Source organism: Nannobrachium achirus (assembly GCF_963921795.1).
Source record: "Nannobrachium achirus genome assembly, chromosome: 24".
Lineage (NCBI taxonomy): Eukaryota > Metazoa > Chordata > Actinopteri > Myctophiformes > Myctophidae > Nannobrachium > Nannobrachium achirus.
The window spans coordinates 19,063,352-19,078,021 of record NC_137831.1 but is presented as its reverse complement, the minus strand read 5'-3'; the positions used below and the strand labels follow the sequence as shown (position 1 = coordinate 19,078,021).

The window sequence follows — 14,670 nt, the reverse complement described above, 5'->3', positions numbered from 1 at the left end:
CCTCTTTTATGTGGAGAAAGTCTCTGGCATCGAAGGAGATGGCAGTGGCGGGCACTGGCACATCCTCGTCCAACGCACCGCAGTAGCTGACATTGGTCTTCACTGCAAAGGCCACGGCTTTAGTCTGAGGAGTGGTAGACAATAGGATGGAAGCAGCACATACAGCATACTACAGGGGTCTACAACAGGGGGTCCTCAGAGATACTACAGATCTGGGGAAACCCCGGGGGTCCTTGAGGGGGTCGGCTATTTGAAAATAGCTGATCTATAAACTCACAATGCGACACATTGTTAGCTTGTAGATCAGATCTGCTATTTTCAAAAGATTTGTATACATTTGAAAACTTGAAATGGGACCTTCTGCATAATGACTACTTTCTACTTTTGGTACTTTTAAGTACATTTGAATTCCAGAGTTTTACGTGTAACAGAGTATTTCCACATTGCAGTATTGATACTTTTGTACGACGTCACTGTCGGGCAGAAACCTCGTATCTCCAAGTTTCAAATGTGTACGTTTTATCGAAAAGCAAAGTTCGTCATACAAGACTATCGCACAAAACTAGTGAAAATAGCCGATCTACAAGCACACAACACCTCGCTTTAAATCATTTTTTAAAATGATACAATACAAAACAAACGGTTTCGGACATACTGTACAAGGTTTCCACCCGACAACAATGACAAATTCTGGGCCCTGGGTACAAGGATTCAGTGCGGGCCCCCCATGAATGTTCTTCATAGGGGGAAGGGGTTTAACCCATTTAGACTGGGAACGCATTATTTTGTGCTTTAACTGTGGAAAAATGGCAAATATAAAATTTTAGCAAGTATTTGGCCACAGACTCACATCTCAAAATATTTAGTTCCAGGGACCTCCCAGAATTTAGTTACAAATGTTCACTTGAAAAAAGATTTGCACAAATTTTCACGACTTTTCAAAAATAGCAGATCCACAAGCTCGCAGCGCGGCACTCGATCTGCTATTTTTCAATAGTTAAAGTATAACGTAATGAAGGCCCCTCCACCTTGGCCTAGTAACTCAGTCCCACTTTCCCCCCCTTGTGACGCCCCTGCCACTGACAGTGGGAGGAGCGTAGCGTACCTTGGCTCTCTCCAGTTGTATGGCGGCCTGCTGCTCCCTCTCCTGCCGGCTCTGCCCTGGCGCCTGGCCCTGGCCCTGGCTGGGGCTGGGGCTGGGGCTCTGGCCCGGCCCGCTGGGGACCTGGGCCGGCACCTCCCGCTCCTCCTCCAGAGAGACATCCGAGTCCGATGGTCTGCTAGTGTAGGAATCAGCTGAGCCCTGCGCGACGAAGCAACACAAGCAGTGTACAACAGCACTATACGTTAAGACCACCGTTTACCCAAAACAATGGGTCACTCTGGACACATTTGTGGGTGCTTTTGTTTTGTTTTTTTGTCCTAGATTTAGTTTTTTTTATATTATTCAAAAATATTTTCAATAAACATTCCCCCAAAAAGCTTTTTTTTCATTGCCACAACCCATGCCTTGTTGCTCATCCCACAAATGCGTGTTCTTTGCAAATGGGGCACCGCTTAAAAGGGAAATAAACAGGCTTTCCAATGGCATAAAAGTTAATGCCTAGAAGCATTGTTACAACAAAGATATAATCTACCAAAAAACTATTTCCAAGGAAGAAAATACGATTGACATTTATTTATGTATTATTTGATACAGAAATTAAAAGTGTTAGGTCTATGCAAATGCCCTTTACTGTATTTCGTCTGTCACAATATTTTTGTCTTTATCATTTTACTTAACTGAAAAAAGACTAATTATCACAGTTCAAACTGGAAAAGATGCATAGATATTTTGTCCAAGCTTTGTCATTACAGAAAGACATCTGAGTAAATAATATCTGTCATTATTTCAGTGATCCTTGAGCCTTCAACGAAAGGATAAACACAAAAGGTGTATAAATAATAACAACAACGGATCTGCTAATGTAGAATGAAGTTATCATTTAGATACTAATAAATACTGTACAGTCATACTAAATATAGTACATTAAGTAATCATGCCTACTTGTAGAAACATCGTAAATACAGGTTTTGGGCGAGGGACGGACGGGCGCAATTAAATGCACAACTCCCGATGCTGTCTCAATCTTCTTACTGTATAGCTTTTCCCCAAATTAGGGAATGAATGTTCCAAGACGGGTCCGGTCACATCTTGCGGGAATGCAATCTACAAATAGGAGTCCTTCACAACCCTCTCTTCTGCCTTTCCCCACCAAACTGTCCAGCAGAGCACAACATCCCTACAACAAATCCCCCAAAAACCAACTCGTCACCTTAATTCCCAGTACGTTACACTCTTTGTTTTGCAGCAGCAGCAGTGGCAGAGTTACGGGCGTTTTTTTGCATTTTGCCAGCAGTGGTGTAAAGTAACTAAGTACTGTACTTAAGTACAGTTTTGATGTATTTGTACTTGAGTATTTCCAATTTCCAATACTTTTACTTCTACTCCACTACATCTCGGATCCAAATATTGTACTTTTACTCCACTAAATGTTTTTGAAAACATTAGTTACTAGTTACTTTGCAGACACTAAATTATAATATTATAAAACATACATAAACCACTTTAGCCCTATTTTATAGCCTTGGCTATTTGAAAATAGACGATCTACAAGCTTGTAGATCTGCTATTTTCAAACATTTTATTACTTTTAGTACTTCAAGTACATTTTGATACCAACACTTTCACACTTTTACTCAAGTAGATTTTGAATTCCGGACTTGTACTTGTAACAGAGTATTTCTGCACTGCAGTATTGATACCTTTACTTGAGTAAAAAATGTGAGTACTTTTTCCACCACTGTTTGCCAGTTTGTCAGTGCCATGCAGTGAGGAGGGGGGCAGCAGTTTTCTTTTTCTTTTTTTTCTGGGACATGATGACCGGTGTAGCCTTCTGCTGTGTTCATCTTAAATGTTCAGCAGTTAACGAGATAGCTTTCGCCTCAGAAAGACACAGAAGCTACTGTAGTCATCATGGCGAAGCACTTTTTTTTTCTTTTACAAGAAGCAAGCCATGACTGAGCTTTACTTTAGCACACCACTACATTGAACCAGTAAGACCGTCAGGTCGCAGCGTGATTTTAGAGCAAAATGTGTAGGAGTAGTGTCCAAAAATGTATTTGAAGAAATCGGCCTGATCGTGGCGCTATATGGGACAGATCCATGTTGATGAAATGAGTGTAGACATACTGTGTACAGATTTGCGTGATTTTAGGGGAAAATTTGTAGGAGCAGTGTCCAAAAATGTGTTTGAAAAAATCGGCCTGATGCTGGCGCTATATGGGACAGATCCATGTTGATGACATGAGTGTAGAGATACTGTGTACAGATTTGCGTGATTTTAGAGCAAATTCTGTAGGAGCAGTGTCCAAAAATGTGTTTTAAAAAATCGTCCTGAAGGTGGCGCTAAATGGGACAGATCCACGTTGATGATATCAGTGTATACTGTGTACCGATTTGCGTGATTTTAGGGAAAAAATTGTAGGAGCTGCATCCAAAAATGTGTTTAGCAAGAATCGGCCTCATGGTGGTGCTAGAAGAGGGTCATGTGTGAATTGATGGGTTAGGGTTAGGATCCATTTTGGCATGGATCGGGGCAACGGTTGCGGAGATATGAGCAGGGCAAAAGTGTGACGTGTGACAGACAGACTGACAGACAGCTGGTCGAGGTTTTGATAGTAAATGCGACCTGACGTTCGCAACTAGTGTGTGCGTGTGTGCGCATTCGCAACTAGTGTGTGCGTGTGTGCGCACGTGTGCATGAGTGTGTGTGTCCAAGCAGAAAGTGCCAAGCTTGGGAATCTATACAGTGAGGTTTCTCTGGCGTCTGGCGTATTTTGACAGAATAAGCACATTCTATATATAGTCCACTCTATGGGCTTCTAACAGTGATTGAGAAGGCACCATTTTAAACAAATTCATAGATTTAAGACAATCTATGACTGCAATCGAAATAAATACTCCCAAGATGTAACCCCGCCAGTACCATCACAACAGGAAAACCTAGATGTTGTTTTACAGTGAGTGTTATGAAAGCTGGTCGCCTGGTGGGTACGTCTATCTCAGATACAGTATATACGCTACACGATCCAATCAGCCATGTTTGAGGCATTCGTGACTCACGTGACTCATGATGTGACATCACTAACCCACACGATGCCCGATGCATTTTCGTAAAAAAAAGAAAAAAAGAAAAGGCACGACGCGGCACAGCAAAAGGAAATAAAAGCAACCGAAGGCATCAGAAATGTGAACAGACTGCACCTTTAACAAAGGCTGATGATAAACGCAGCGGGGGAGGGGGAGGGGGGGAGGCGGCGTGACGAGCGAAGATCGATCAGTCCTTCCCACCCTGCATGGTCCCACAAAGGCGGCAAAAAAACGGGCCTTGGGGAGGGAGGGAGGGAGGTGGGTGGCAGTGAAATAAAGGTCCTTTTATCAATATTATTTTATGTGTTTTTCTTTTTTTTTTTAGATGAGAGCTACAACGTGTGATGTACACTAAATGGCTCCGCCAGTGTGAACATAGCCGCACATACACGAGAGAGAGAGAGAGAGAGGGGGGGGGGGGGGGGGGGGGGGGGGCTTGTGGTGGGCGAGATGCGGCCAAATTCAGGGTCCATTGGACTAACGCCATGCATACAGCATAGCCGGATGATCGGATGCACCCACCACCACACACCCCCACACACACGTAACGGTGTGCGTGTCACACATCAAGCCGCCATCTCCCTAATGTGTGCACCAGCCCCCCACCTCGTCTCACGCTACACTGTAATGATGGTTACAGCCACTGAAAGGCCTGCGTGTGTGTGTGTGTGTGTGTGTGTGTGTGTGTGTGTGTGTGTGTGTGTGTGAGAATTATAGCTTCCCATCAATAACCACACACACACGCGCGCGCGCACACACACACAGATGGCAAAAACATACTCATACCAAAGAGGGCTTTTAATCAGCACCCCTCACCACATATTACCCATGTATCTCTCTCTCTCTCCATCTCTCACACACAAACACACACACACACTCACTCACTCACTCACTCACCGCCTCCGAGTCTTCAAATCCATGCAGGTACAAATTGTCATACATGGAGGTCTGCTATTCCAACGGCAGCTCTAGAAGAATGGAGGAGGGGAGAGGAGGAGGGAGAGAGAGAAAGAGAGAGAGAGAGAGAGAGAGAGAGAGAAAAAAGCGAGAGTGGAGAGGAGGAGGAGGAGGAAGAGGGAGGAGAGTGGGGGGGTAGGAGCCACCAAAAGAAAAAAAAAAAAAGGATGGATAAGGGATGGAGAGGAAGGGGGCGGGGTGGGCTTTGGGTACGGACGTGGACGACAGCGGTCCCTTCTCTCAGCGGCAGAGACGCGACGAGGAGGAGATGGAGAAGCAGCAGCAGAAGACCAGAGGAGAGCAAGAAGAAGGAGGTGGAAACGAATAAATAAGAGAAATGGCTCCCCTCTCCCCTCCTCCTCCGAGACGCTTTCGGCACAAAGATGCTCCTCTCTCCTCACCTCCCACCACCTCCTCCGGGTCCACCACCCGGGCCCGGTCCCTCTTCTCGAGGCCCCGGCGTTCCGTTCGACGGATATAGCTTTCCACGTCTCTACCCCCACCCCCGAGTATCCCCCCCACACCTCCCAGCTCCAGCCAAAACGAATAACCCCCCCACCACCCAAAAAAAAAAAAAGAAAAAAAGAAAGAAAAAAGAAAAAAACACAACAGCAGGCCCCCCCCGCCGCTAGCTTTTTACATTATAGGACCGAGACTCGCTCCCCAGAGGTGGCCCGCCGAGCCCAGCATTCTAAATGCTCTGTCTCTGCCGCGGTCCAAGGGCACGCTCGCTACCACACACAAAACACAACGCAGGGAGGAGAGCTGCTGGCTGTATATGACGGCAGTTAAACGGCGAGAGCGGCGGAGGCAGCACAGCAGAGGCAGCACAGCAGCGATAGCGGCAAAGCATAGAGGAGAGAGAGAGAGAGAGGAGGAGAGAGAGGAGAGGATTCTTCCTCGATGCCAGAGCTGATGACAGAGCCAGTGTGCAGGGAGCCGATTGGCTGGGAAGACCTCCACACTCAGCTTGGGGTGCACACTCTCCTTGATTGGAGAAGGGGAGGGGGGGCGGGGGGAATGTGCTGGGAAACAGCAGCGGTGCCCCTCACCCCCACCCACCCTGGCTGTCTCTCCATTCCTACTGTATCGCTCGTCTGTCTATCTCTCCACGCTACAGTGCAGGCACGTGGACACATAGATATCGAAGGGGGCTTGAGCCCCTGCCCTTGTATCCGTCTGTTAAAAAGTGCCCTCCCTCCAGACCATGAATGCAGTTTTTACAATGGTAAAATAAATGCAAATGACCCCTTTCCATGCCATACACGAAGGCAGCATTCAAGAGAATTGCCTTGTCCTTAACTTGAATGCCTCATCTTATGTTGAAAGAATTGTCCTCTCGGTGTAGAAATGCATGCATGCCGTTATGCCACATCTCCAGTATTGACTTGATTATACTTAGTTCATTATGGTATCAAGTATGGTATCAAGAAAATAGCCAACCTCCAAGCTAACAACGAGTCATGCTGCGACACATTGTGAGCTTGTAGGTCTATTTTCGATATTCTCATAAAAAAGCCCTTTTAGAGATTTCAGCCCCTGCCTCTCTAACATTCTCTGCACGTCCCTGCCACAGTGTGTGTGTGTGGGAGAGGGGGGGAGAGAGAGAGAGAGAGAGAGAGAGAGAGAGAGAGAGAGAGGGATGGGATCTCTGTTATGGAGGAATGCGTTCGAGGTCTTGTGGATTCTGAGAAATGGCAATAGCTAGAAATTTGTATTTGATTACATTTCTACGTTGTGTGTGAAGTGTTTGGGCTTCTGAAATGAATTGAAAGCGATATTGTGATCAGTGCACAGATTGGCATAATGGCACATACATAAGACTCTAGATCGGAGGTGTCGTGTGAGCGAGCGAGCGAGCGTGCGTGCGTGCGGTGTACACATGACGCGTGACGTGGAACTCGTCACGTTCCTTTCGGCAGATTAGCGTGTGTGACTCATGGAGCAGCATCGCAGGAGGTGCACCTCACTGTATGAGGCATGGAAATTCAAACGCCCTACAGTATGTAACCATGGGCAAATGACCATGGTTACATATATCAGGGTTTCTCAAACAGCGGGCCATGAGATATTTTAAGGACCAAGGGAACAAACCTTAACCCATTAATACCTGGAATTATTTTATACTTTAGCTATTGAAAAATAGCAGATCTACAAGCTCGCAACGCGGCACCAAGCTTGTAGTTCTAAGAATTATTTTTAAAGCGAAATTTAAATATTTGCTCTTGGGGGGGTCCCTATACATATTATTTTGAGACTGTTTGAGGAAAAAATAATGTTTTTTCAGAAACCTTAGGATTTCTAAATCCTTAGGATTAGAAGACAATAGAATCGGGTCAAAAATATTCAAAGACTTGGACAAAAATAGCAGATCTACAAACTTGCAGTAATTTATACTAATTATTAATAATCTAATTTAGCAATTATCAAATTAATTACGATGACAACTTTTTCTTAGCATTTGGTGTGTGGGTCATTATTGGGACTCTACACAGTATCATCCGACTCTAACTGTATGGATCAATGCAGTTTTTGTTTGTACTCAAGTTGTACTTGAATACAGAACATAAAGGAGTAGTTCATCGCCAAAATGACTTTTTTTCTATTGATTACTCATGCCATGGAGACTTGAGTTCAATAATATTGTTTTGAATTTCTCGCATTCCTAAGACAAAAACATCGATTATAGTAAATTTACCCCTATTGATTCCGGATGGGGACCCGGATGCATGGACCTGGATGTGGACCCAAATGCATGGCACTGGATAGGGAAACCGTCAGGATAAATGTACTATAATCAAACTTTTGTCTTAGGAATGCGACAAAAAACAAAAAATGTTATTGAACTCAAGTCTCCATGTTGTGAGTAATCAATAGAAAAAAAAGTCATTTTGGGGGTGAACTACTCCTTTAAGTAAATGTACGTGGTTACTTTACGCCACTGACTGCATGCGAGACCGGACCATCAAATGTGACCCATCCCTGTCGCGTTATTAGGAATCACACAGATGCACAGATGTGGAATTGCTGAGAGGCATTGAAAAATCTGTACAGTGTATACCATTCAACACACTGTACAACATCCTGAGGGTTAATTTGTGTCAGAGGGTGTACGGTTCTATTTGTACACACTCAGAGATAAATTAATACTCAGGATTTCGCACCAATAGTTCTCTTCTATTGAATTTATGTACAGAAAAACTGTTCAATTCAATTCAATTCTGTATACTGATACTCTATGCATGTACAGTATATACAATGTTAGCCATCACACTATCACACTATCGTCACATTATCCATATTGAGGTATTAGGTAAAAACTATTGTGATGTTTGATTTCACCAGCCCTAGACAACAGTAATCATTCTGGTTTCCCATTGGCCCAGTCTCCAGGGATCGGAAAGGGCAATCTTCTGATCACAAGCTCCACTTTTCACTTCAGGGTTCCCACACATTTTTACCAATTAATTTCAAAAACTTTTCCAAAACCTTTCCAGAATATTTAACCCAATTTCCAGGACTATTATAACAATAATTCAGCTCAATAACAGGTTGCTTACTCCTATGCGCAATGCCCAAGGACAGGTAGTGTATGCCAGTGGTTTCAACTTTTCAGGCCGTGAACCCCAAAATAATCATGTTTTAACTGGGGACCCGGCACCCTGACGAGCACTAAGAGTTGAGAAATTTTGTATAACACGATTCTATTGTGAAAATAGCAGATCTACATGCATGTAGATCGGCTATTTTCACAATTTCTGCCTCTAATATTTGACAATTTGGCCCATGTTTAATTTGTCATTTCAGAGGTAAATCAATAACCAAAGCCAATGCATGCATAGCTATTTTTTATATGTGAATATAAGTTTACAGAAAGAGCGGGCTGAATAGGATTTGGACAAGCAAATCAAGCAAAAAAGGAGCGGGCTTGGCTGGAACTCGGCTCCGGGACTTGCCTCCTGCGCTCGACCTCCAAGTACCTCAATTCACTGTTCAAAAAAAACGGTTGCACCTGTGTACCTGTCTGAGGATGAAGCTGGTGGAGGTGGTGCTTCCATCAGACCTCTTCAACCGGCTCCTCCTTGAGTACGTCCCCCGGTTCACCTGTAGGGGGTGAACAAACAACAAAATTCAATGATTTTCTTTCAGTAATTTTCATGACGAAATCACGAGAAGAAATTCCATAACTTAGATTCCAAATGTTTAAGAAGTATTGAAAATAGCTGATCTACAAGCTCACAACGTGGTGACCGCCGAGAGCTTGTAGATCTGCTGTTTTCACTAGTTTGGGTCCCAGGCAAACGTCTAAATTCTCTTTTGGATCACAAGCTACAATGTTTGGGAACCACTGCTCTAGGCCAGTGACCCCCCAAATAATCATATTTTACTGGGGACCCCCCCAGAGTTGAAGCATTACATTTTGTATAACATGGTTCTATTGTGACAATACGCCTTGCAAAAATCAAAATGCCACTCGCAAATTTCACACATGCCAATTTGACCAACTCACTTTCTGAGTTGGTAAAATTCACACATGCCAATTTTACCAACAGATCTGGCTCTGTTCTAGCACTCGATGCCAAAAGCTAAAACTATCTACTACTAATAAACAACTAAAATGTCATGACCGTGACAGCCCTAAGTGGGAGGAGCATGGATGTAGCCAGGTGGGGAGCACCATATTTGTTTGAAGTTCAAGTTTATAACCTCTTGCTATAGGCTAGTGGCCCCTTTTAGCCAATCAGAGTAAGATTTATTCATTGTAAATCGTAAGAAACGCCGAACAGAAAAGAAAAACCTTTGATCATAATCAAACTGACCAGAACTCAGTCTTAAGGGACATTCACACTGAACACTATAAACGAAACTATTCAAAATATAGTTTTCAATAGTTTCAAAGTCAAGTGGATGGCAGTGTTCACACCAACTATAAAGAAAATACAATGATATCTTTAAGTTTATACTAGTTATTGTGCCCAGTGGGAATGGCGCTTTAGACCTTCCATCCCTTATTGTGACCGTAGGTCGCTACTTAGTATGAAAACCTCCAGCTCATGTCCGTCTGTCACTCTTCTGACTTCACAATGACACCTCATCCCAGCTCCGCAGAAGGATATAGCTGACCTGTTCTGACATCACAATGATGTTGCAAATTAATTCCGTACTTGTCTCTTTTATGCCCATATATGGAGATCCCTGATGTCATCAATATCATCCCAGCTCATCCATATTTGGGAAAATATGGCCACATTTTGTCCAACTTAAACAACCAACCGCAACGCGAGTCCCACTTGCAAATTAATTCCTTCCTTGTCCCTTTTAATGCCCATATATGGAGATCCCTGACGTCATCAATATTAAGCCCATATCTGGGAATGCTCATATATGGACATATTGTGTCAGTCTCAAGCGGTCTATGACATCACACATCTATGATGTCAGACGTCAGTCCAACATAATCAACCAATCATTTTTTTTGTCAAAGTTGATCCCATTAATTGTCTGCAAAAGACAAAGAAGCAGCTGCACACACTGTAGTCAAAGTGCCAATATTTATTTTAGGACGCAGAGGGAAAGACAAGTTGATCCTATGCCAAAGCACCAGCACGGGTACACATTATTGTGTATCATTATTTTATGCTTTAACTATTGAAAAATAGCAGATATACCAGTAAGACTCCCTAATCGGGAGATAAGCGACCGTTGGTCGCTTATCTCCACAAATAGGCCAAAAGTTTGTTTTACCAATTATCAAGACATACGGGCAGTTGACAGTTTGCCATGGTTACTCATTGAAGTTGAATCTCCATATATGGAGATAACCTACGCATCACACTAAGTCTGACCTCACCAGCCCATATTTGGGCATGAGCAACTTATGTCTCCATATATGGAGATATGATGACATCACACAGTCCTCAGCCGATGATGTGGCGTGATGTCATACAATACACAAACGAGCCCTACAGTATAAAGGGGCAATTCTTGCCAGGAAAGAAGCATTTCTTCGACTCAGACCTTATCGCCAGGGTTGGCTTATAGCAGCTAACAGAATCCCTTTTATGCCCATATATGGAGATCCCTAACAGAATCCCTTTTATGCCCATATATGGAGATCCCTAACAGAATCCCTTTTATGCCCATATATGGAGATCCCTAACAGAATCCCTTTTATGCCCATATATGGAGATCCCTAACAGAATCCCTTGTATGCCCATATATGGAGATCCCTAACCGAATCCCTTTTATGCCCATATATGGAGATCCCTAACAGAATCCCTTTTATGCCCATATATTATGGAGAAATCCCTGCTCTGAGTATCTGACATCAGTGTGATGTCACCTGTTTATGCCCATATATGGAGATCCCTGCTCTGCGTATCTGGTTGCTATGGTAAACAGTTGGTTGCTAGGGTAAAAAAACATGGTTGCTATGGTAAACAGTTGGTTGCTAGGGTAAACAGTTGGTTGCTAGGGTAAAAGAACATGGTTGCTATGGTAAACAGTTGGTTGCTAGGGTAAACAGTTGGTTGCTAGGGTAAAACCATGGTTGCTAAGGTGGTTGCTAACGTGCACTAACAGACCAGCAACAACAGACTGTTGCCACAGCAACGTACACAAAGGTTTGTGTACACATGTGGTGTGATGTCATACTGATGCGGAGATATGAGCAGGGCAAAGGTGTGACATGTGACGTGTGACCGACGGACGGACGGACGGCCGGTGGAGGTTTTCATAGTAAACTGCTCCCTGACGGTCGCAACAAGCTCACAGCCGCGCTGCTGTGTCTTTTGAATCCTTCTAAGGTTTTTGGAAAAACCTATGTTTTATGTCAGCAATCTGGCAAGCCGTTGTCAAAGAAAAGGTCCTTTTCACTTAAATGGAGCTCAGTTAGTGTGCTCTTTTCATGTGAAGGACCCCCAAAATGTATTTGGCCACGGACGTCGGACGCGCATCTCAAAATATTTAGTTCCAGGGACCACCCAGAAGCAAAATTTGAGTTACAAACGTTCACTTTGAAAATATAATATATTCAAAGATTTGCACACATTTTCATGACTTTTTCAAAAATAGCAGATCTACAAGCTAGCAGATATACAGATATACAAGCTCACAGCGCGGCACCGAGTGCCGTGCTGTGAGCTTGTATATCTGCTATTTTTCAATAGCTAAAGCATTCAATAATTCTAGGCCTAAATACTCTTATTAGCGCAATACTAAAGCCCGTATCAGAGTGTACGGTGGAGAGCTATCCACCGCAAATTTGAGGTGGAAAGCTTTCCACCTCAAGTCAGAAAATAAGTGCAGGACATCATAGTCACTCACGGTGGAGTCCTGTACACCGTGACTGACTGGTCTAGATCGACCAATCAGTGAACGGGGTGTAGAGCCTGTCTGTCTGATAGTAAAAACAGAGAGATGTGTTGGGACTTGCGGTGTAAAGCTCTCCACCGCGAGGAATGATGTAACGTTGTAGTTTCATGACTCGAAAAGACTACACCGCGGTGTAAAGCCTTCCACCGCCCAGGCGACTATGATGCCGGCTTAATGTTACTTGTACTGTAGTACTCGCTTAAACCTACTTGCTAGTTAACTCGTGCTAACACAAGCACACAAGGGAGGATCTTGTAGCCTACAGATATATGGCCCAGTTTAGATGGCCCTGTTTTATTCAATTTGGGGGAAGTAGGCTAAGTTCAGACATTTCAGCGTCGGTGACATTGGTGCTAACCCTGGAGAATTTAGCAGAAATGGGGCAAATCACTGCTAGATAATTAACTTGTCTCTCCAGAGATAACCGCTGATGCTATATTTGGACTGAAGCGTTTTGGAAAAGCTAAGGATGGAAATTAAGGAATGAAGAACAAAAAGAGAGAAAGAAAGGATGTTGGAGAGATAGCAGTGAAGAAATAAGAGATAAATAGAGAATGCATTAAAAATATAAAAGTATGCCTATAGGTAAATTTGAGAGGCCTGCCCTGTGAGATGTAATAGCTGACCACAATGATTCCTAATTCCAGACTGCCCTGGCATTTGATGTCCAACATCTCTCAAATAGATCCATTTAATTTTGCTTTACATTTTTGTTATGAAGTCCTAGTGCACCACACAAATCATTTTACCTCTTTCCTCAAATAAAATCAAGTAGCAAGCAGTAGGCTCTTTCATTGCCACACCACAACACACCAAAAATAATAAAAGATATCTAGTACACCATGAAAGTGATGATAAACTTGCAAATCATAACAAACTGAAAACCTTTATGCTGACATTGCCCGCATAAGCAAACAAACATCCCCCTAAATTGACAAACTTTAAGGAATCTGTTACTTGAGCTATATGCCACAATAACTCAAACTACTATTCTATAAATAATAAAAAGTGTGGGCCCAACTTTTTCAGATCAAAAAATTGTCATCAGTGGTTCTCAAACGTTTTAGCCAGAAGAGAAATTAGTTTGCCCGGGACAAACTAGTGAAAACAGCAGATATTTTCACTACTTCTGAAACATTTATTATATTTTTCATGTATTTATCAATGAAATTACTCATAACAATCTGTTCTTTTCTCATTCAAATCTTTATATATATATATATATATATATATATATATATATGTATGTTTTGAAATAATCATTAAAAAGGTAGGAAACCAACAAATTAATGGTCCTATAAAAACGTGCCCACGACCCACAAACGGGTCCAGTTCGAGTCCCGACCACACTGTTTGGGAAACAGAGAAATAAGAGGAATCTAATCTCCCGATTATGACCTTATAGCTACCTGGAAGATTGGCGCTTGGATGCCCTCGCCGATCTTGTTCCGTATGTAGATGTGTCGGGACATCTCGGCCAGGACATCGGTCCAGAGGGGTGGCGGTTGCCGCTCCTCCGGCCCAGCAGCCCAGTGGAAGTGTGGCGGCGGCGGGTCCTGGACTGCTTGCTCCAGCTTTCAATCACCTGAAATGTCCGCAGAACCAAACATGAGTGGAGCTGGAGGGAGCACACACACACACACACACACAGGCAGGCAGTACTTCTCTCAACTGGCAGTGGCTACGGTTAGTCTGAATATGATGGGTGCGCACGCGGCTCACTAACACACATGGCTCGATGAGGAGAGGAGTAGCCTATTTTGAGGCACGAGAGCTAGTCGCCTCCTAGGAGGAGACTGCGTCTACCAGTGGTGGAAAAAAGTACTTGTATTTGTTTAGTTGTATTCCTAAGACAATAATTTCATCACAATAAATGTACCCCCTTTGATTCTGGATGGGGTCCCAAATGCTTTTGAGTAATCAATAGGAAAAAATCATTTTGGGGGTGAAACTAAAAGTGTCAACACTGCCATGTTACGATGAGTAGGGTAAAAGTCCGGATACATTTACTTGAGTAAAGGCAAAAAAGTATTGATGTAAAAATGTAGCCTACCTAAAGTAGCTTAAGTAAAAGTAGGCTATTCATTATGCAGAATGTCTTATTTCAAGTTTTCAAATAAGAATATTTTGAAATTGGCAGATCTACA

General features: G+C 43.3%; 1 protein-coding gene across 4 annotated transcripts in view; it reads right to left on the bottom strand.

Moving 5' to 3' along the window:
* LOC308309308 (voltage-dependent L-type calcium channel subunit beta-4-like) overlaps positions 1-13,995 on the bottom strand; it is a gene marked incomplete at both ends in the record, with an annotated part of 43,548 nt that extends 29,553 nt beyond the window's left edge. The window contains 5 exons of one of the 4 annotated variants that reach the window (XM_080754853.1): positions 2-124; positions 1,106-1,156; positions 1,238-1,303; positions 9,170-9,253; positions 13,933-13,995. In XM_080754853.1, the coding sequence (XP_080610979.1) occupies positions 2-124; positions 1,106-1,156; positions 1,238-1,303; positions 9,170-9,253; positions 13,933-13,995 (387 nt within the window). Of the gene's footprint in view, position 1; positions 125-1,105; positions 1,304-5,089; positions 5,135-9,169; positions 9,254-13,932 lie in introns of those variants that run through there. The other 3 variants (XM_080754851.1, XM_080754854.1, XM_080754852.1) reach the window with 3 other exon arrangements.
* Positions 13,996-14,670: the final 675 nt, after the last annotated feature.